This window comes from Manacus candei, unplaced genomic scaffold, assembly GCF_025592945.1.
Source record: "Manacus candei isolate 608988 ecotype Guabito, Panama unplaced genomic scaffold, ASM2559294v1 h1tg000024l, whole genome shotgun sequence".
Taxonomy (NCBI): Eukaryota; Metazoa; Chordata; class Aves; order Passeriformes; family Pipridae; genus Manacus; species Manacus candei.
Genome location: NW_026138072.1, coordinates 3,125,088 through 3,149,775, shown reverse-complemented (window position 1 = coordinate 3,149,775; position 24,688 = coordinate 3,125,088). Strand labels below are relative to the sequence as shown.

General features: G+C 35.2%; 1 protein-coding gene across 9 annotated transcripts in view; it reads right to left on the bottom strand.

Annotated features, from left to right (window-relative positions):
• The window catches only part of FCHO2 (FCH and mu domain containing endocytic adaptor 2), an 81,769-nt gene that overhangs the window by 35,361 nt on the left and 21,720 nt on the right, over positions 1–24,688 (bottom strand). For all 9 annotated transcript variants that reach the window (XR_007904663.1, XR_007904664.1, XR_007904662.1 and 6 more), the window contains exons 7-11: positions 23,506–23,604; positions 22,344–22,440; positions 7,281–7,325; positions 5,519–5,591; positions 2,860–2,884 (exon numbers count right to left, since the gene is read on the bottom strand). Coding sequence is in view for 6 of the 9 variants with exons in the window: in XM_051788378.1 (XP_051644338.1) it covers positions 2,860–2,884; positions 5,519–5,591; positions 7,281–7,325; positions 22,344–22,440; positions 23,506–23,604 (339 nt within the window). In the remaining 3 variants the exon portion in view is untranslated. The remainder of the gene's footprint in view (positions 1–2,859; positions 2,885–5,518; positions 5,592–7,280; positions 7,326–22,343; positions 22,441–23,505; positions 23,605–24,688) is intronic.

The window sequence follows — 24,688 nt, the reverse complement described above, 5'->3', positions numbered from 1 at the left end:
TTGCAGTTCCAATTCAGATCTTACTGGACACAAGTGGAACATTGTAAATGCTTCCCCAAAATAGAAGTTTCTTTTAGAGCTCCTATCTTCCTAGAGACCATCCCTAGAGACATGGCAAACCCATGGGAAACAAGACAATTAGTTCATCCTTTAGAAAAACTTTCTAGGCAAAAACCACATACAGAGCCAGACTTCGGTTGCTATCTCTTTCTAGTGTTCACACTGTTAATTTTCTAAGGCTTAACTTAATGGAAGTTACATGTGTAGGTTGACATATAAAAACCCAGAAATTTTAAATCTCAAGAGATACTGTCACCTATATTTAAACTGAGATTCCTTATTGAAGTGGTCAACCTTTTTAACAAAAAACAGTTCTCAGTTCACATCTACCTTCCTACTCATGAGCACATGAAAACTTACGGCAGTTACAACAAAAATACTTAGAGGAATTAATATATCATTAATTTATTTTCCAATATATATAACCTGGCAGCTACAAAAAGGATGAGCATAAGTGGTTTGCCACAGATAAATTCGAGAACTTCCACTTTTGGACAAAAGACATTTTTTAGGATGTCTCACTGTTTTGTTTTTTGGAAACAGAGAATACAAATTCAAACACACTGCATTATACATTTTGGACTAGTGAGAAGGCCATAACTGTGCATTCAAAGATGCACAGTACACGTAGAACTGGCAGATAATGTATTGAAGTCAGTTATTACTGAACTCTTAACTTTTAAAATTTCAATGTATTTACTTCAGTGCCTACAGTTATAAATAATTGTTGAATGGTTACCTCTGACAGTCCTTTCACACAATTAAAATTCTTGACAAATAAAAGCCACCTTTAAAAAAATTGATTATGTTAATCATATATAAGCCAGACAGATTTTCTGTGACTGACCAAAACTGACCAAAACTGTAACTGGGACATCTTAACTTGAATTTTCTGAGGTCTGGTCCTCAGCACTTCCTAGCAATCAAACAAAAATTATAATTGCCTTAAATTTTTTTCAATAATACTTTTTCAAGTTCTATTTCTTGAAGTGTGTAATTTATTGCAAAGATCCATACAAAACAAATCCTCATAGAGATAATAATATAGATGGCTATAATTATTTAGATGAAGTTTGAAAAATTAAACAGAAAGGAAATCTAAAAGAAGTCAAGAAAAATGAAAAACATTTGAAATGAGACGTTCCAGAAGAGGACTCCAACCACAAAACATAAAAGCATTCTGGGGTGCTTGTTTGTAAGGGGTGAAACGAAATCTCATATGTGGTATGCTGCATCATGTTCTCACAAAAATTACAGTAATGGTGTCTGTTTATTAAAGCATTCTAACACCATATTCAGAATAATACTATTGCTTGTAGAAAGCAAGAAGAAATCAGAGACTGAACTTTAAATTCCAAATACAGTCATAAAATATTGGGCAGGGAAAAAAAAGGAAAATACAACAAAAGCATCTGTTTTTATTGATAGACAACGAAAATTAGTTCTCTCTTTTAAAAAACGAAATATAACATATCTAGACAGAATAATAAACTCAGGTGATCATATGGAGTGCAGCCAGAAAGAATGTCAAAACGACTTATAGTTGAATTTTTTAACTAATTATTTTCAATAAATGTGGAGACCAAAATAAATAAAGAAGAAAATAAACACTGCAAGTCAAACCCAGTTGCAGTTCACTCCAGTGACTCAACCTGAACCGTCAAACGATATTACTTCCATGAAAAGCCTGATAATTGTAAGGACAACTCCAAAGTTACTTTATTTTAAATGTACCCAAAAAAAGAAATTTACCCCAAGGCAAGATGACTGCACAGTATAAAATAACTGTCTTGATGAGGATTACACAGCTGTTCTTAGGTATATAGTTTTGTTATGTGACAAAACTTACTTTTCCCTGTTTAGAAGAATGGTTCCAGTAGATGTTTCAGATCAAGTTTCTCAAAAGAAGTTTTAATATTAGCTACTAAAACCTCCCAGTTATTAAATACAAAGAAGAAAATCCACAAAACAGTGAACTTTAAAACTTAAATTGTATAATATAATTGGCATCTAAATAAATGAACTGGAAAACAAATTAGTCTCCAGAAAATCACTAAATTATTCTGTTGATTTTTGCCTACTATAGCTATAGGGAGCTACAATATCTGCTGCACATTAATTCAAGAGAACATACATGTTTAAATAAAAATATTCAATTAAGGAAATAAAAAAATCATTAACATACCAATTTAATTTGCAACTGTCACTTATCAAAATTTATTAAATAAAATTGTAAGACCTATCAAACTAACATCAATGAAAAGCAGACCATTAATAAAGTGCATCTAGACATACTGCATTTAAAGCCATGTTTTAAAGGGTATATTCCTACACTGTTGCCAGTGGTAAAGCAGAACCCTGTCAATACTAGAAGGATTTCTCAAAGAAAGCAGTGGTAAGAACAGGAATATGGTAACACAAAGTTAGGTCCACAATAACCCAACCCTTTTTCTTACTTAAAATCTATTAACCAAGGAATTTAAACTATTAACTTGAAGAATAAAGTAACATACACTTGCAGTAAAAAGATCTTGCTTAAAACCTAAAATTATTAGGCAACAAAAATGTTACTCAAAACGTTATCGTACTCAAAATGTACTTGAATGTAACTGACACCTTTGTATATACTGCTGAAGATTACCTACTGAGCAAAATTAACACTTTAAGTATGCTTTGAAACTACTAAATCCTCTATCAGATAAACAATGCATTTCAAGGACTGTATGTAAATTACGTTTCATCAGACTGTAGTGCTTGCTAATATTAGCATATGCATTTATTTTAGAAATAAGTACTTACAACTGAGTCTGCATCTGGACACTCCCTATTAAAAAAAAAAAGGAAATTTACAATTATAAAATGCTCAGGTTATTTTATTCATGCAGTTATAAGTACTTCCTTTAATATTTTCAATTAATTTGAAACAGTGCCTTTGACCCCTTTGGCTCTCAGACTATTGAAATTTTTACTTTAACAATCCACATTCAACTGAATGAAATTTAAACAATAGCTGACAGTTTATGCTCAAAATACTGCGAAAGAAAAACTCAAAAGAAATTATGAAAAAGCAAAATCACATATTAGTGGGTGGAAAAAAAAAGTATTAAGGAAAGTGATGACTACCACACTGTACTGTGGATGAATATACTTTAAGATTCAGGTCTCCACAGTTGATGTGTGAAACAAGTGGAAGTCATCAACGCTAATGAAATAGTCCATATACAATTGCAAAACATTTTGGACAATAACCAGTTCCCAAAGAAATTAAGACTATTCTTAGAAGAATTCAAAGTCTCTTCTTCCAGAATTTCATTCTTAGTACATGTTTGTCAAGCACAGTTACAGTCAAGTACTAGAAGATGCTGAAAAAATAACTGAGTACCCTCCTAGTAAGCACTTTGAAGAAATGTGTAGGAATATTTAAATAGCATACAAGTCCTCTCTAATTTGCATCCTGACAAATAAAGCCTTAAGTGATGGTGTAACTGAACAACAGTGATTTTATATCATCAATCTGAACATCCTAAATATGCACTTAGAGAAAAAAAGTGTAAAAAAAATAAAACTTATTGCAATCTAAAACATCTCTGAAAAGCTAAATAGGTTAAATATAAAAAACACAGTTTTTACTACATTGCATTAAAACAGGTACAAAAACTTGCTAACATGGAAGCATTAATATGAAATGCAGTACAGCCTGTTAAGGAACTGACAGCGAGATGAAGGATCTCATGTCCTCTCAGAGGCCTCACATAAAAGAGGACATATGTTACCAAGTTTCTAGTTGATTTACATCTTATCTCCCTCTGCTGGTTGAACTGAATTCATAGCAATAGAGGTATTCTGAAAGCTATTTTATTGCTTGAAAAGAAAAAGTCTTAGACTTCTCTCAAGACGTGGTTTCAAAAGCGCCTGTACTCAAACAAGACAGACTGAAGTCCAATTCAAATTGAGAAATGTGAAATATGAGGCAAATGAATGAAAGTAATTGTATATAAAAACTAAAACAATCAAATCGTGCAAAGCAGTGATTAGAAAAAGAAGTGAAATCCTTGGCTAAACTGTATAGTAATATGCAACAGAATACACCCTGTATGGTATTTCCCCATGTAAAAGCATTACTAGACACACCACCAGTTCAGGCGTCAACAGTTTAAAAACTGTCTTGATAAACTGAAAAGTCTGCTAATCATGGGTTTTTCTAGATGTGGAAAGCTAGCCCTACACAAACTAAACAAGTATATAGACTAATAAAACAAGAGACTAAGAGAGGACTTGACTTCTATGTGCAGAGAAGTTTCTGCTGACATAGTTTTATTATGTGCAGTCTTTAACAGGATCATCAATTGAAGACGAAACCAGACAAAATACAGACAAGCAATAAAATTTTTTAAAGAGATCATAAAAAAGTGTTAGAGCATTTTACAAAAGCAGAATGAATCCTATGTCATTTATTTGCAATTTTCTAGTTCATTTAGAAGTCATGGAATATTGCAAGAATCTCTGTAAAAGCCCATGTCACATGTTACATAGCGGTTGATATCGTGCCATCATAGCTTTTTCTTTCTGCTCTCAGAATCTACTCATTTTTGTAGAAATAAAATTGTATTAGCACTTGCTTTCTTAGGTCATGAATTTTTCAGCATTATGTAAAGAAAACTAAGGCTGGTAAAATACTTTTTAAAAGTAATTTTAAAAAGTATGTATGCAGATGTTGCCTCTGAGAATATTTCTATACTGCTAAGTTTGTCAAATTTTAAGCTATTTTCTGTTAAGTTAATTCATTGAGGAAACACATGTAGAAATTGTGAAAAAAATACACTGAAATACAGTAACCGTAATTACTAATACAGACACTGTGACCAATCCATCTCAGAACTATTATTCAAACTCACTTTCTGGAAAGTTTAACTCCTGGCAGACAGAGCACATGCAAAGAATATGGCAAAAGGTAAATCTGGGATATCAGTCCTGAGTTAGATTTGACAGTCTTTGAGCAGGGAGTGTGCTCATGATGTATTGCAAAAACATCCAAAGATTTTTCTCTCCTTCAATACTATATACTATATATTCTTCTGATGGAAGAATAACTGAAAGCTTCAATTCTGCACACATGGGCATCCAGTACTTTTACCACGCACAGAGCTACTATTTCATTAGGAGTACACATGCAAATTACATTATCTACAACACTCAAATATAGGAGAAGGGAAAACTATTTACCTATGCACAGGAAAGAATGCAACATGACTAGACTACTATGAATACACTTAAGTTATTTCCTTAATATCCTTGGTTACAAAAACTGTAAATAGGTATGATGTTTTCATATTCATTGCATTCCTTTAAATTGCAGTTATAAACCTAGTTTTTTTCGGTTAAACATCAGCTGATTTTTACTCCCATGCTTTTACTAGTTTTCATATAAGACACAGCTTCAGGATGGAAATATACTTACACAGATTCAGTATCTTTTTCTTTTTTCATTATTCCTGATAAACCAAAAGGCTTCCTCTTCCGTGGTTTTATTCCTACAGAACAAACACTTTTCATTTAAAGATCAAGGAGATAAATACATGTTTAGTACTGTCAAACACTGGCCTCAGTTGTTATAAAAATTTAACAGTGGAGACAGGTATGGAGTAAAACTAAGGGAACATTGTTACAATTTGTTTTAATTAACATACCAATCAAAAAATAAAATCTAAATATGGTTCACATTAATAACCTAGGTTCTTATAAAACTGATTTGCATCTCCAAGTTGGGTGTGAAGACTGTGGTTTTTCGATTGACAAGAGGTGCATTGGCAACTTTGAGGAACAGGACTCTGCTCAAAGAAACTCAACAGGAGCTATTGGTCCAGGTGATCCTGAATAGCCAAGGCACTTGGATAGAAACAGAACATTGCCTTCCCCAGCTACTGCAGTTCAATATCCTGTTGTTATTTCTCCGCATGTTCCCAGCAGCTGCAAGACCCTGTCTTTCCTCAAAAGTAGGATCCTGGTCCTTATAAAAAGGAGATTGTCTCTTGGATTTCCACTTGATGCTGAGCTCATGATTTCCCAGTGCTGTAGCCAGCTCTAAGACTGGTTCTCACTGAGTCTGGAATCATGGTTCTCCTCTGTTGTTTCTTTCCTGCTTTTAGCACTGGATACATATAGCTACAGTACTGAAAAAAGTTTGCTTTCATTCCCATTTAATGTACTAAAATTAAAATACATTTAAATATTCCACCAGACTTACTGTCACATCTGCTTCTTACAGCATTTGCTTAAGCAAAGTGGACTGCCAAACAAAATGACTACGTGCAAGCATCTGATCCAACTGTAGTCTATAATTTTGTTTCAATGTATGATACTACTGAGAGCATGCTTTTGAGCAGAACAGTGGAAATAATTTGGTTTCCAAAATTTAACAACTGACAATTCAAGCACTTTATTATATTCCCCTTCATAGTAATACGTTACACAGTGCGTATGTGCAGTCTCTCCCCTCTCTTAAATTTTCAGGGTTCAATAACTCAAAACTTCTCAAATCAGTTAGCTGTAGAGTCAGTCATATATACAGAGGCACATCAGTTGCTCCAAGATTATTTTTAAATGTCCAGGCTTTATTTTATTTTCTTTCTGTGCCTTACGCAGCCCAAAACAATGGCAAACAAAGTACGAGAGTAATTTCTGAATACAGATGCTCTCTGCTTCAGTCAAGAGATTTTAAGACTCAGCTGCAACTTTGGCAACTTAAAAGTTTTTATATGCTACAGTTATACTGTCAACTCCTCTGTCTCACAAGTAAATACATAGCTTATGGACATAAAGCAGTTCTTAATCACTTAAAACAATCCCCTAAGCAAAATAAGCAATGGCAACAAAGAAAGACTTTGCAACCATAACACTACATTAGACTTGGTATAACTAACATGGTAACAATGGGAAGAGCCTGGGCCATGTTTTGACACTTGTAAATTAAGTTACAACACAGTCATAAATGAATTAAATCCAAACCTCTGCAAAGACAGGGCTTAGCCAAAATATACTTGATATAAACACTCAAATTCTCTGACATTTGTGCATTAGTCTTATTGTCACTGTATTTTGTTTCCCAAAAGGAAAACTGCTTTTCAGACTACTGGAGCACTTCAGAGTTACACAGATTCACACACTGAGTACCCTTTGCCTCATAGCATTCTCATGTAAATAACTATGCCACGGCAACTCACCTTCAACTACACTGGATGTGTTGCATTCTTCGAATTCAATAGGGCCTTAAAGAAATGACAATGAAGATAAACATTAGGTCAAATTTAATCTATTTTAGTGACTATTAATATTTCCTGAAGATCTCAAGATAATCTAACTAAAAATTTAGGTGGCAACTAAAAAGCACAATTACCATGCCAGTGGCCAAAGAGACTACAAAATCATACATTTAAAGCAATATTTTGACTCTTTCATACTGAAAAATTGAAATACTAGCACCCATCATCTAAATACAATTCAATTACCTATGCTATTAGAAACACATGAAACATCTATCTGGTGTCCTCTTCTCATTCAAAATTGTATCTATAATGTAGTATTAGCGTAAGGTTTTACATTTATCCTCTTTTAATGAACAAGAGTTGTATAAAGAAAAATAAAAAAGGAGAAAAGCATAGCTATAGCCTTAATTTTGATATTCACACTTTTGCTAAATCTGCATTGCTAGTTCTAGTGTTTCCTCTCCACAGCCAATTACCTACACAGTTAAAAGTGGCATATAGAACCTTAAACACAGCAATAAAGGAGATAAACTTTAAAAAAAATAATCATTAAGTCTCAACAGGACCAAAAAAAAGCAGCGAACACTAGTTAATTTCTGTATCTAAATAAATTCATTAAATTACAGTTGACACAAGGTGACCGTCAACCGCAATTGCAAAGTGATGTCCTAACCCTCATTCATTCAGTTTGGTCATTTCTAGAATTTATTAGAGTCACTTTAAGGAGAAAATGTGCAGAAAAAAGCCTGAATTTCCATAGGACCTTGTTCAGGAAACGGCAGAATCATACCAGCACTTGTGGAAGTGCAAAAAAACCCAGAGAGCTCACGGAGGCAGGCACCTTTTCCTCCACCCACGTTGGAGTGGTTTGCAGCTGTACCCACAGAAGAAAAAGTTTAGCATGCTAGTACTGTGCTACAGGGGTTATTACTTACCTTTCTGCAATCACTTTGAGGGCATGCACACAAGTTTATATACAGACATACTACAGATAAGACAGGGGGAAAAAACAGTTCTAATGACTTTTTTCTTTAATTAAGGCAGGCTCAAAGTATTGACTTGTATTTATTGTAACTAAGACTATGTCTGCAAAAATTTCCCAGTCAGTAAAAGGAGACCTGTAAAAAGAGTGCTTGTAAAACTAGCAACAGGATGAGAATCTGGGATTAGAACCTATCAATAGCCCATTTATCATAATAAAATTGTTTGGCCTCCAAATGATGCTCCTGAAAGCAGAATAAGAAAAGACAAATCTCAAATGGCAGTCTCAACAGCTCTTTAAATTTCAATTATTAAATAATTTCAAATGCAAGACTAATTATTCAATAGAACAAGACAAGATGCAAATTCCTAACAGCTCTCTCAGTCTCTTCAAATTGTAAATATATGGGCATTTTAAGCTGGTTTTCCAATCCCTTCGCCTTTGCTCTCCACTAAATTCACAGTAAACCCAAATCACCATGCTCCAAAAATCAGCAAACTCAGGTATCTTGCAAAACAAAACACAGAAAAAAAAAATCCAGAAAAACAGTTTTAGAGAACTGTACATGTCTACATCTCAACACTGATTTCATCAACATTTTATTTTGCGAATTTAAACTCTATTGTTCAATAGATACTAAGTAAGAAATTCAGAAAAATGCCATAAAATACAGAAGCTGAAGAACAAATCCATTACTTCTTCAGCACTACGTTTCAGATAGCACATTTTTCATCACTTTGCAAATGATTCAGTTACTTCTGTTTCTTGCTTCTATACATATTCCCATTTGCCTGGGAAAAGAAAAAAAAAAGCCAACCCAACCACACTCATGCCCAAAACAAAAGGAAAAAAACCTGTGAACAACTGAGATTTAAACATATTTTTAGAGGAATAAACTACTCAAGTTTTTTCAGAATTCCATCTTTTCCTTTACCCTTTCCAGATACTAAGACTGATCCCCAGACTATTAAGACCTTTACACTAAGGATTAAAATAAATATTAAAGGTTCGTGTAATAGCTCATCCTTATTCAGATCAGTATCTTTAACTTTCACTTCTAAAATAAGCAAAAAGTAAAGAATTTCTTCAACAACCCATCCAACTTCCTCTGTTTTGCCCATTGCACTCGCCTAAAACACTTGCTTCTGAACATGGGTTTTTTAGAGCTTGATAATGTTATGTCATGGCTGGGCTTTGCGAACGAAGATTTGGGAAGGGCTCTACCCACATTTGTTGCAGGCGTGTTGGTGGCTAAAAAGGCCAATACGAGACAGGCACGGCCGGTTGCAGAAGGCACAGCAGAAAGACTCCTTAGGTGGTATATTCTGCAAGGCACGATTCTTTCTGCGTTGTCTTTTCTCCTCGAGAGTGATCCTGCGTGTGTTCTCGAAGGAGACAGCAGCGTTACAGATGGCGTGTCTTCAGACCTCCCGACTGGAGGCCAGAGTAGACCAGTTATGGTGATCAATATGGCCAAGGCTGAGATGTTGTTTCAGGGAGTCCTTGTATCTCCTCTTTGGGGCTCCTCTCTTGCGGCAGCCAGTGGCAAGTTCACCATAAAGCAGGATCTTAGGGAGGCGGTGGTCCTTCCTCCTTGAGAGGTGCCCTGCCCATCGCAGCTGTGTTCTCAGCAACATGGCCTCAATACTTGTGACTGCTGCTTGTTCAAGAACAGATGTATTGGTCACATAATCTGATCAGTGGATGTTTAGGATTGTACAGAGGCAGCGTTGATGGAAGCGTTCTAGGAGACGCAGGTGGTGGTGGTAGATGACCCATGATTCAGATCCGTATAAGAGAGTAGACAGCACTATGGTTTTGTAAACACTGATCTTTGTACTTTTCTTCAGGTGTTTATTTTGCCAAAGTCTTTTATGAAGCTTTCCAAAAGCACTATATGCCTTTGCTAACCTGTTGTCTATCTCCCCGTCAATCTTACCATCCGAGGAGATGAGGCTACCTAGGTAATTAAACTGCTGGACTGATTTGAGCTCTGATTGGCCAATGGTGATGTGGGGATGATGGAAGACTTCCTGAGGTGCAGGCTGATAGAGAACTTCTGTCTTCTTTAAGCTGACTTCCAGCCCAAAGAGCTCAGCAGCATCTGCAAAGCAGGATGTTAAACGCTGCAGAGCTGCTTCTGTGTGGGCAACAAGGGCGGCGTCATCAGCATAGAGCAGCTCCCGGACAAGGTGGTTTAAGGTCTTGGTGTGGGCCTTCAGTCGCCTTAGGTTGAATAGACTTCCATCAGTACGGTATCGGATGTAGATAACGTCCTGATCATCGAGGTCTGCCATGGCCCTTTGGAGCATCATGCTGAAAAAGACTGTGAATAGGGTTGGTGCGAGAACGCAGCCTTGTTTCACACCATTCTTTATTAGAAAGGGTTCAGAAAGTGTGTTGTCATATCTGACTTGGCCGTACAGCTTGATAAACTTTAATTTGAATACACATTCATCCTTAGTACAGAAACACACAGATATCACATGAATCAGTTAAAATCCAAAAACATCTTTTGATCCTAACTTACTTTTCCTACTTAACTGGAATTTACATAGGGACCTTCTTGCTTTGGAATCCCAAAAGTTCATGCCAGTAGCTCTCTCTGATTAATCCACAAACAAAATCCAAAAAAAATTAAGTTCAGCATTTTCCTCTGATGTCCAAAGCTGGTTTTGTAAAGCTCGTATTTAATACATCCCCACCAATATAACACATGTTGCATTATTTGCTTACATCAAATAACCAACTCAGATGGTTTCTTAAGAAGTTCCCTCTGCCTTGCCCACTGTCCTTGTGTATATGGAAATAAAAGCATCTGCACTAGCACTTGAAAAAATCCAAACAAACAACTCAACTCAGAAAGCTTTCTTCTCTGAAGCACCATAACATCTATCTTTCTGATTCCTTAATCATTAGCTGCTATAGTTAAAAATTACCAGTGGGCTGGTATTAACTTCGGATGCAAGTAAACAGATTCACTGTCCATTGCAACATCCAAAGAAAGAAAAGCAGTTGCTTCAGACACTTCAAAAATAGAGCTGAAGTTGAGGACTTATCAAAGTCCATGCCCCATGGTAGCCTAAGGCACTGAAAGGACTATCTAGATGTTGCCAGACTGCAATGCAGGTGATAATGCTGACACTAATGCTCTTCAGCAGTATTGCAGGCAAAGCACTGAAATTTCCTTTGCTCTTTTTCTCCTAACAAGAAAACAATGTGAATTGAGAAGGAAGACTGTTCTCAAGCGTTCATATGAACACAAAAGTAAATACTAAAACTAAAGCAGTACTGTAAAAATCAAAAAGACATTTGAAGACTCTCATCAGAGTAAGTAAAATGTTATAGCGGAGATCTAGTCCAATCCTTGCAAAAGTCTCTGATTTAACCTTCTGTTGCATGGATAGTTCCAGGCTCAAGGCAACTTTTAAAGTCTGGCCTGTTGTTACATTGATCTGTTACATTATTGGTAACTACAGCTTAAACATCTCAAATACCTCTACATAGACTTGCATGTATTTGATACTGCAGAACAGAAAAAAAAGAATAAATATGGTGCATAAATGAAGGTTAGCCTTTATAATAGAAAGAGATCTGAGTATCTAGTGGGATTTCAGTTGCTTTAGAATACATACCTAGCTATCAGGATGCTAATGAAAATTTAGTATTTTGCAAAAGGAGCAGGTATCAAAAATTAGTAAGCTCCTCTAACTGTATGTAAACATTCCCACCAAGCATCACCCTAAAGCATTTTCCAAGGCAAGCTGCACTGAGTTTTTGAATGCCACAGCATTCTACCAGCTGGGACAAATAAGGACACAAAGAAAAGGCAAATGGATGGTGGTTTCACAAATACATAAGGCAGACAGCTGCTATTTGACAAGAGACTGAAGCAAATACGTCAGGACTGGGTCAGTCCTTAGGCTCTTGAAAATAAGGAAGCTTTGGTTTGCTCGAACAGAAAAGGCAAAAGGTAATTTGAATAAATGGAAAATTTTCATTTTAGTTAATCCCATAACTTACAATAAGTGACACCGGCATAAGTAAAGCACCAGTGAGTCTGCAGCTCAGGATGCATCTCCTAGACTGTTCAGTAACTATATGTATTGTTTCTCTTGTTACAAGTGGCACGTGATATGTGGGCTTTCATGCCACTAAAGGCAAAGTATATGGCTAGCAATAAGGAGATACTGTTCTTATTGAAAGACAAATAGAGAAAATGTAATTGCACTGTAAATTATATTACCGTATCTCCTATGTATTTAGTCCACATCCATGGGAACAGTATTTTTAGAGTATACACAAGGCAACTATAGACACTACTATTTAATACCTTCTTCTTAATTTATCTACAGTGACACTAATCATCTTGAGGACAGTCAAAGAACAGTTACAAAACCTCTCTGTAAAATCTAGATAAAGGTTTTCCAGTCTATCTGTAATACTCTCATACAAGACCTGTGTGAGAGAGACACTGGGATAATGTTTTGCTCAGGTCAAAACAATAAAAAAATTTGCACTTTCCTCAACAGAGAAGAAAAAAAAGGTTTTACTGTTTGGATTCTTAAATAAACAAGTCAAATACAAAAGTCAATTACTATTACTAGGAAGGAAAACATAATATTATGTCATACCCTGAAAAAGTGCCCCCAGTAAGTATATTAATGAACTGGAAAATCCTGCAGAGCTAAAAAGGTAAACAAATCAAGAAGTCAACAAATCAAATAAAAACTGCTTTACATTTGCATCTGCTTTTGAAAATGGTCTCCTTTCTGTTTTTTGGGGCATATGCATGACAGAAAGAAACATTATCCCACTAAAGCTTATATTGGTATTAACTGCATTTAATTTTCAGTAACTGCAAGTATTCAGACACTCAATTCCCCCTCCAAAACTGCCCTTCCCTGCAACCTGAGGAATCACTTTACACACATGCATGCACACATATAAACATTAACATATCTGTTTCAAGCAAAAGCTTTAAAAAGCACTGTCTAAATCTGTACCTGTAGTTACATTTACAATAAAAAACCATGTTCCTGTTTTTGATAAAAACACAAGTTTGTCTCTGAGTGTAAGTCATGCATGAAAGCAGGATAATTTTTTTTTAAACTGCATATGCTTCGCATGCTGCTTCAAATGGCAAAGCTTTGCGTGCCTGGCTCAGTGCCAATTGACAGCTCAGCTGGATATCAATGCACATTCTGACCCCCCTTGCAGCGTGTCACTTCTGAATTGTTTCCGCAGTAGAAAGTTTATTCAACCTCACTCTCAAATTCAGTGGACCGACCATCATTCTGCTATTTAATCATAGCAGAACAGGTTATTTTTCTGACAGCACTAAAGCCAGACAGCAATTCCTAATGAACAGCTTGATACAAGTGGAATTTCGACTGTTTTAGCCTCAATTAATTCTGCTGTCAAAACAAATGACTGCTTTTAGTGTTTAGATGTCAAGCTGCATCACAAAGGTCAATTTTGTAAGTACACAAACATATAAGCAATCTTTTTCTTGCTATCATCTGATCCTGTGACATGTTTAGCAAAAAATTTCAAGCTTTCAAATTTAGAAGCCAGCAAGCCAAAATATATTGTCTCAACATCCCTGCTTCTAATACTAACTTCAATTTTTATTGCCTGTCCAAACATGAGAAGTAATTTTATAAAATGACAAAGAGAATTTTATTTTTCCCAGGGATAGGACTTCTTATTTTACATATAAAAAAGAAGAAACAAAACCAAATTCAAGCATATCTTATTTGTAGGAATGCAGACTAAAGATGAATGGCTATTATCTTTGAGGTAAATAACATATATGTGATATATCTATCATGCTAGTACCAGACTGCCACAGGCAAATGTTAGTTTATGGATTTGGTCACCTCTTCTTTACAAAAAGAGGATAAGGAACAGAAAATAAAACTGGCCTGTTAACCTGTCAGTCTGAGGGAAAACATTGAAATAATATTGGTAAAACCATATCCTTTAACCTAATCCTATAAATACAGTTCCACTACAACAACAAATTTTCAACTGCTCTTTGTTACATCCTTAGGACTATATATCAACCTAGCTGCTATATAGCCTCTAGAGACGCTGAAGGTTTGACCAAATCCTTCTTTAAAAAAAAAAAAAAATCATGTTGAAAAGATAAAATTATAGCATGGTAATAGTATTCATATACATATATATATTAAAAAAAAAAAAGGCAGAGGTGATAGTGGCATCAGAAATAACAACTATTATCACTATCAACACATGTAGCACTTCCAGGGAGCATCTACTAAACAAGCAATCAATTCTAACCCTGATTCTGTTACTAGGCTTCCAGCCCTGCACCCAGTTCACTGGATCAAAGGAAACATTATTCGTCTCAGGCTTTTCTCGTACTCTGGGTACAATGGTGCTGTGAATACAGCAAGTACACTGTACTCAAGGGACAGTATTTCTATGTGGCTTACGGAGCAAAAACAAAGCAGGAAAGGATCATAATCTGAGTAGCCTTAAAATAATTACTATCAATCAAGATGTTTTTCAACAGTGAGGAGAGATCAGATTTTTTTTCTCTAAAATAAAAAGGTGGCAAACATCAGTTAAAAAGTATTTTTTATTGCTCTGATAACACAAGAATTTTCAAGAGACAGGAAACACGTACCAAATGCAACGGTTCAAGTTAGAGGTCCAACTAGACTGCAAACACTAATCTACAGACTGTTACACTTCCAGTCTCTTTCCTTATCCTCTTCTACTCTTGCTTTTTCTTCAACTTCATATTTCCTTTCTGACTGCATAAAAAACAGATGTGAAATATGGCTGGTTTTAACTATTCACAAACTAAGTGGTTGGTCAACATACACAATACATACAAACACACACTAAGCTGTCTGCTGGCTCTCTAAACGAGTAGTTTACAACACTTAACTGGCTTTCCCTAATATGATATTACTAGTTTGGGTCCTTTTTCTCTCTAGCAAACTCCTCATTATTACAATTTCTTTGAAACTTCTACTTTTCCATCAAATTGAGTTAAAAGTAGCAAAATCTTCTGAAAATTATAAGGAGTGTTTGGAAAAAATACTAAGAAGAGCAGAATTGCATAATTCTAGTCTAGAAATACAAGTATCTGTAACAAATGCCCTGCCTGACTGCATGGTGCATGATTCAGCTGCTGAAGGCAGACCATGCAAGTACGCAGTGATGAAAGAAATGCACAGACATATTCAAGTACTTTTCAGCTAAAATTTTGGAACACTAGACATTGTAAACATGTAAAATTATAGCCTACATCTTTAAAGACCACTTCAGAGAAGCATATCTTTTGTAACAGTCACATTCTCCCCATAAACTAAGACGGTATGTTTTCTTACTGAAGTTCTGAACTTAAACTCATGAAGTTGTTAGACTTTAATATGTTTAATGTGATCCTAAAGAGCAAAAACAGGCTAGTGTATTTTATAGTATCCAGAATTTTTCAGATAGAAAAATCTTTTTTCATTTGGTAAAAAAAAAGAACATTTCCTATCTTAAAAGAAAAATAAATAAGTTAATAATAAATAAGTTAATAATTGCAAACCTCTCCCTAAATATTAATTGCATACAATGTTATATTACTTTTGCAACTGAATACAGGTCTTATTTACTTCACTAGCATCTCAGTATGTTATTTCTATTTTCAGGTGTTTTAAAACTCTTCAATACTTTTTTATCACAGTAGAATCTATCCTGCATACTACCACATTTTATGATGACTACCACCTAATTAATATATTCTTCCTACTTAAGTTACTGAAATGGATATTGCTTTGCTCCTCCAGTCCCATAAAACTATTAGTGTCAGGTTGCAACTGATTTGTTTGTTTGTAGCAAGAAAATTCAAGTGGATCAAAAAGTATTTAATCTTACCAAGTGTTTCAGATCACTGAAACATCAGTGATCTGAAAGGCCAGCTTTTGCTCTGTTGTATCTAGAGAAGTTGTCTAAGATATTTTTATCAATGCTACTAGCCTTCCACTTGCATTAAGAGACTTTTCAATAAAACTTGTACATTTATAGCTGTCCAGACCACCACTACCATTTAAAAATCAATAAACTGCAACCTAAAACAAGTCTGCAACTTAGATATATGTGATTATTAAAAATCTACTGGCAGATGAGGCTTCCTAAAGTCCACAGAAGTTTTAGCAGGTTTGTTGGTTATGAAGGGACTCTACAGCACAGGACCCTTAAAGACTCTTTTATCTACCTTAAGCCCAGCTTCTCATAAAAATTCTCAAAGATACCCACATCTAATTTCTTCCATTAGCTTCTGAGATACAGCAGTGCTCTGCCTTCCTTTACAAAGACTACTGTCCTGAATCCCTTAGATACTATCAGTGTTGATAAACTAAGTTCATTCCTCAGTCAGCCTTCTGTGTAGAATTAGGTGTGGACACAGGCTTTGAGAAATTGTGCTAGCACTTCAGGCTATTTGGCGTCTAATCAAAAGTGTCAGCAGCACTAAAATATTCACAATATTTACAGAAAATATAAAGAAAATAATTTATAACAACATAAAATAAATACTTGCTTTGTTACACTTCCTTGTGGAAAAGAAGCTCAAAGACATCCTGCAGAGGTGTTCAAAAGTCATTATTAATGATTTTCAGTGTTTATTTCCATATATTTGTTGCTGTTTAGTGTCTTAGAAAAGTATTTTTATAAGTGCTATAAACTACTATGTTATGAAACAAACCCATGGAAATAATAAATGCCACACCTAGCACTGTTTCAAGTCCTTCTTTCAAAGCGGAGTTCATTATTCAAGCACAAAAAAAGCTTTAATCAAAGCAAGCTTCAATACTCCCTGCTCCTGTTTTGCCATTCGAGCTCTGGGAAAGGATTAACTTATTTCTAAAATTTTTTAGGAGTAATACAGTTATCATTAACCCTCTTTTCCCCCCCTGCTTTATCTTATTCACCTGGTATACTTCTTCATTAGATAGAAAACATGTAGTTTAACACAACACACTAACTAAACAGGAATATTAACACGGAGTGAGCACAACTGTGCATTAACACTATTGGCACTACCTTCCAGTTGTGGTGCAGCTCATTTTGACACTTGCATTTGCTTTGGAAAAAACACATAAGCAATACCTTTCATGCACATTCAGGACTAAAATGCTCACATAAGCAATTACAAAACTTAAACGCAGGTCATAAATTTACACGAATCTTTGCACTAACCCCACATCACTGCCAACAGACAGCCACATAAAATGTTATTCTAATCAAATAATCAATGATTCAGCTGAGTTCAATGAATCAAAAATCAGTTGAATTAAAGCCTCAGTAAAATTTGATTTTTAAATGTTTACTAAATTGAAGCTTAATGTTTCATGATTCTGCTAACAGGCAGAGCTCCCAAAAGTGTGTGGGGACAGTATTGGGACAGACATTGTTTAACATGTGTCAGTGACACAGTCAGTGGGAGCACCCTCAGCAAGTTGCCGATGACACCAAGCTGTGTGGTGAGGTCGACACGCTGGAGGGTAGGAATGCCATGTAGAGGGAAGTGGACAGGCTGGAGAGATGGGCCTGTGCAAACCACGTAAAGTTCAACAAGGCCAAGTGCAAGGTCCTGGGGCAGGGTAATCCCAAGCACAAATACAGGCTGGGCAGAGAATGGGCTGCGAGTAGCCTTGGGGGAGAAAGATTTCAGAGGGTTTGTTGGGTCAACATGACCCAACAATATGCACTCACAGAAGGCCAACTGTATCCTGGGCTGCATCACAAAAAGCAAGGCCAGCAGGTTGAAGAAGGTTGTCCCCCTCTACTCTGTTCTCATGAAACCCCATCTGGAGTACTGCATCCAGAATCTGGGGTTCTCAGCACAAGAAAGACAATATTCCATTGAAATGAGTCCAGAGGAGGGCCACTAAGTTGATCAGAGGTCTGGAGAACCTGTCCTATGAGGAAAGGTTGAGAGAGTTGGGGTTGTTCATCTTGAAGAAGAGAAAGCTCCAGAGACACCTTAGAGCAGCCTGTCAGTACCTAAAAGGGGCCTGCAAGAAAGCTGGACAGGGACTTTTCACAGGCACATGTAGTGACAGGAAGGGGGGAATGGCCTTAAGCTGAAAGAGAGTAGGTTTAGATAAGATATTAGAATGAAATTCTTTACTGTGAGGGTGCTGAGACACTGGAATGGGTTGCCCAGAAAAGTTTTGGATGCCTCGTCCCTGAAAGTGTTCAAGGCCAGGCTGGATGGAGCCTTCTGAGTGAACTGTGTAGTGGGCAAAAACTAACAAAGAACAAACACACACATTTAGCTCTCCATACATAAGAAGAGGACATAGTAATTCAGTAACTAAAATTAAAAAAATATTCATGATCAACTATAGCTTTATAGGCATTGACTAATCTCTTAAGAGACATTTGACATTATCTTGACAATTTCAGACGTGAAATCGAAGAAAAACATGAGCTTGAATTTCATACCAGTCTCTGCCTTGTGGCATCAACTTTCCACACTAGAACAAACCAATTTTTAAATAGATTATTATAGGATTAAGTATATAGAGCTAGATCTCATTGATATGTCATTAATCTGGAATAGGATTATTCTGGTATCATCTCCATTATTGACCTATTTAACATATAAATTGGGTGGAAGAGAAACAGAGCAGGCATTTTCTGCCATGCATTAAATGAATTTTCCAAGGAATATGAAGCAACAGACTTCCAGGCTATCACAAACAGAAAACTGATTCGGCAGAAGTGGTAACAAGTTTTGATGAACAATGCACGACCATGTGAGTGACAAAAGCATCTTACAATTGATGGTATCAAACCTGCTATTAGACCTAACAGCAGGAACACAGCATAGTCATAGAATAACCTGGGTTGGAAAGGATTTAGAGATCTTCTAGTCCATCCTGCTCAAAATGAGTAGAGACATCTACTCTAGGACAGAATGACTTCCCTAGACCTGCTGCCCACACTGCTTTTGATGCAGCCCAGGATACAATTGGCTTTCTGGGCTGTGAGTGCACATTGCTGGGTCATGTCCAGCCTCTCATCCACCAGCACCCCCAAGTCCTCCTCAGCAGGGCTGCTCTTGATCTGCTCACCCTGTATTGATACCAGGGGTTGTCCGACCCAGGTGGAGCACCATGCACTTGGTCTTGTTAAACCTCATGAGGATCACATGGGCCTGCTTCTTGAGCTTGTCCTGGTTCCTCTGCATGCTGGAGACAGTTCACAAAACACAGTAAATTCTGATCTGAAGCCTTACTGGTCCTGCAGCTCTCTTCCTGTTTTTCAATGTTTTATATTAAGTGACTTTTTTTTCAGCTAAAATTAAATATTTGCAGCTCTATGTATGTGGTTTGGGTTTTGTTGTTCTGTTTTGGTTTTTCGTTTTGCACTGAATAGAAGTCAGAAAACAAATAAGAAATATAACTTAAATACTGTGTTACTAAAACCAGTAAATTCTAAACTGATTGAAAAAAAAAGAATTAAAACAAATTCATAAGAAGTACATTATAAAGCTGACTAGGTAAGTTATTTAGGTAGCAGTTCAAAAAGAGCTATTGTAAAGAAGTTCCTGAGTGAATTAAAAAATGCTCACAAAGCATGACTGCTTGAAAGAAATTTTATTTGTACGAGAAAAACTTAAAACGCCAGATGTCCCTGTGTATTATGATTCCAGATGATGGAAGTTAGCCACCAGAGGGAGCCCATATAGTCTGGTACAAGGACATCACTGTACAGGTATTTCAGATAAGCAATAAACTTTACTGTGAATGGTTTGTCGTCTACATAATAAAACAGTCCTTCTCAGTACTTCATTTCAGATTCATTCTTATTTTTACAGATATAAATAAAACCAAGTGAACTATGAAGAATTATAACCATATCTAGAATATGCTGAAATAAACTAAAATACTCTATACATTACCTCTTTAGTTTATTTTGTTTGAAAATACCCACCATCTAACTTACCATAGTAGCCTACAAATAACATGGATGAGAGAAGACCTGGGAAATTTATAGTGTTGCCTTCAAACAGATTTAGGACCGGAATCATAAGTAACAGAGACATTTATAAGACATTTTTGCTGCATTTGTTTTGCATGCCAAGTTAGTATAATTTTTTACACTGAATATTTAGATTTATCTGAGGAGTCATCTCCTTCTCCAGCCTATTTAAAAAAATACATCTCACAGACTTCCAACATTTGCCCTATGACTTAAAATACCTTTCTACCATGAAAAGTTCTCAAATAGAAAAAAGTGAGGTTATAATCAAGAAAAAGCAGTCCTTAACACAGTGGATGTTTTCATTTGATCCTTAGAAGGCTGATACCTCACTCTACCTTCAACATCGTTGTAACTGTCAAAGTTCTATGATTCTAGAGTTAATAAAATAAATATAACAGAAGTAGAAACTATAATTAACATCACTACTAGTCCGTGTTTCTAGTCTCTGACACTTCTTATGAATTTGTCTTCCTTTGCTGCTGAATTTAACTGTGCTTTCCCTCTGCACCATGACTGCTTTACAAAATTGATATCAATACAATAATTTAATGCTATAAAAGAAAATTCAAGGTGCATATATTTACACACTAAATGTGTTATCCTTCCTTAGAATACTTTGCTTATTCCTTAGAATACATTTGATGAAGTTTTTACAGAGAATACAAATAGGATTTGAAGAACACTATAAAGCAGCAAATAAGTACAAAATGTATATAACTTCTCCATAAAATTAAAAAGTGAAGTGTTACTTTTCTTACAATTACTATTTTGTCTAGCAAAAGCCACAAAAATAACGTGGATGACTTGAAGTGCACCACGCTCTAGAATACATCAGCAAGGGTCTTTGTAACCCTGGCAGTCAGAATCCTGAATACTAGATGGAGACCCCTAGCCATCCCATCACATGTCAGCAACACCTAATCAAAGAGGTCTGAACACTGAATTTTCATGTGTCTTTGTCCTGATTTCAAAACAACTGAACTTGAAACTCTGACATTCATACATTTTCTTTCTTAATCTTTACTGAAAAATTGCAAAATACACAGGAAGCTTTCAGAAATCATTCCACATACAATCTTACTGCAGCCTACTACGACCATTAGTGGAACGCAGAAGGAATATGAAACCATACTACGTTAAAAACACCTCACAGACACATTGCAAGATACCTAGTAATCATATTTAACAATTTACTATAATTTTTCATGATCTACGTTAGTATGTACATTCTTGCTCTGAAAAAAAAAAATCTTTTTGCGCCTACACTAGAAGACAGAGATGTTAGTAAGGACTCCCAGTGCTGAAAAAAACAGCTAAGAGGTACTAATTCCTGTATTCACACACCTAGAGACTGTTTCACAGCAAATATTAAAAGCAACACTAGATATGCAGTACTGTGAGCCTGCTTTATGATGCCAGTCCAGGGAAGTCTTATACACCATACCCAACCAGCATTACCTTCAGAAAGTAGCATTCAATTTGCTGCTTAGTAAAGAAACAATATGCATTATTGTATATTAAAATATATATTTTATAAAAAATATACTACATATCTATTAAAATGTTAATTTTGTAAGCTAACCAAACTGATACAACTGTTTCAACAGATCAGTAAGCAGCTGTATAGACATCTCCTCTGAATATATTAATAAATTTCTAATAAATAAAGATTTGAAATGTAATTTATGCAGAAACACTCAGGAGACAACACATAGTTTGTACAAGGAACTACAGTTGCTTGACAAATTTCACTGAGTACCAAGAAAAAGTATAGTTTAGTAGTATAAATCTACAAATTACCAAGTTTTATGAACACAAATACCACATGTATATAATAAATTCTGTTATCAATTTCTATGAATCATTTAATATCAAAGGTAATGAATACTAAGAACTTGAAACTGCAAATACATTAAAAATATTGCACATTAAAAAACATGGGTTTGACCTTTTACGGAGAGTGGAAATTTCCAGTTTTAAAGCCAACTTTTCCTATTTTGTTAGTTTTAATCTCTTACCAGGTCTTTCCTTCCCAGTTCCTTTTGACTCAGCAAATTTCTGTATTAAACTCTCAACTGTAGTATTTGTCATGTTATTAATAAACTCTTCGTGTACCTTCAAAAGAAAAAAAAAAGAATGCAATTAATTTTAAAAATTAGTTTTCTCTGTAGCTAAGGTTCAAAATACTTTCCTCCAAAATATATTACAGGACTTAAGAGACATCAACAGATATTTTAACAAGGAAATCCCTACTTTGCTTTAGTATTAGCAAGTGTGGATACAATACAGATTAAAAATGGAATGTCAGGTCTAGTTTTTACTTCTATTTCTTCCATCTAAAAAACTTGTGTATATATAGTTTTCTGAATTTGTCAGCAACATGTCGCAATACAGTGTCAGGAAGACAAGCAGTTTCTTAAGCCAGCACCAGTTAAGGGTGTGAACTGTTACTACTAATTATCACAGCTCCCACCTGCTTAAGTAAAAGCATTACTGTTGTAATGTTTTCGGTCTGACAAAGAAACAGCAACATGTTGTTGATAGGTTTTTCCAACAAAGCAGTATGTGTATATGCTTTATGCTTTAGAAATACATAGCATGACCCTTGTGACAACTGTTCACTAGCAGAAAACCTCAGTACTGAGGAAAATAGTGACTCTAAGTGTATGGAAATAAAAAGACACTTCAAAAAAAATCTAAAAAAATAGAACTGCTTATAACGATTATTAACCAAACCAACTTATATCCAAACAAAAGAACATACTATATAAGGTTTTGTTACTAGAAATCTTTTGCTCATAAAAATCCAGGTGTATAAAAAAATTTGGAAACTTTTCCAAGTGATCTAATTTCTAGTTTTAATCAAAGAAGTAGTATCCTGATTATGTGTGAAATGAGTGCTAATTCAATATCTAGGGAGCATCAATTAGAAATACACTAACATTTCTTCAAATTGTCATAATATCTTGTTTTCCATTAAGACAATATTCAGACTTATCCTGTAAATTTTGTGAGACTGAACTTACAAATTCAACAGGAAGCCATGGAAATCTGAGCTTATTTGAATTTCCATAATTTGAAAAATGTAATTGCCACAAACACAGTAAGAAATATTCCATTTAATAGTTAAGAAAAATATATAGCATAATCCAAACAAACAAAAAATAGTATAAAAGTTACCTCTCCTATTTGTATATGAATTTCTTTTATAGTATTTGACAATGATTCTATAATCTCTTTCATACGAAGAAGGTGTGTTTCTTCAATGTCTTGAAATTTCTGCAAACCAATATGAGCAATTAGTCATAACAAAAATTTTTTTAAAGACTAAACTTTTTATTTTAATAATTAAATACATTAAATGGAAAAAAACCCAAACAAATAACTTTTTTTCCCTTCCAAATCTTTACCATGGCAATTACAACATTTAAGAATATTGTAAATACTTAAGAATAATTATTTAAGAATACTTAAGTAAGGCGCAGAATTTAGAGTTATGAAATAATGCACTTTAAAAAGAAACATATCCTTTTAGAACCATTACTGAGGTTTTTTTACTTACTCTTTGAACTTTCATCTAATCTTTATTTTCAAAAAAATCTGATCCATTTCCACCAAAAGAAAATAGGTTTAGGGGGTGTTCAAATAACCCCTCTTTCCTCCATTACTGACAAGTCTTATTTCTGGATATGTTTTGCACTTCCTTTTTAGTACCTTCTCCTCCTCCTCAGAAATATACGCATGCTTTCTCATTTTCTAGTTAAGTATACATCCTTTCCTTCTTTAAATATGATTAGTTTGTTTGAATTTTAAACTCATCAGATATAATTTTTGCAATTTGTTCCATTTTACTCAGGCTTCCAGCTGACAGCCATTTTAAAATCACTTCCAAATTTCTCAATGGTTCCTTCCTGGCCAAAAATCAGAACTAAAAATGTCCTCATCCTCCCCAACGGTCAACCATAATTGTCTGGAAATCTTTGTTTACTTCTGCTCTTTCCTTGTTCTCTGCCTATTTCTGTAACTTCCCTTTCAAGTGTGTCCAAACTTTGGAGCACCACTTAATCCTCTCTCCAATTTGCACAGGGTTCCCTAAAGATCATCTCTCCCCATTTCATACCTCCTGCTACTCTGATTCATAAATACAACTCCGTCCAGACAAGACAAATATCTGTAACTTCTAAACCCTCAATCTTCTGCCATACTTACATACCTCTCTAGCCATCAATCGGGCAGACTAAAATTATTTTTTTTTCTCCAGCAGCCTTCCTCTTAAATACAGAGGATATGGTTATCCTCTGTAGCCTATGCTATGATCTTACTCTTGTACTGATTGCCTTGTTATGTAGACTATCTCTGGTCT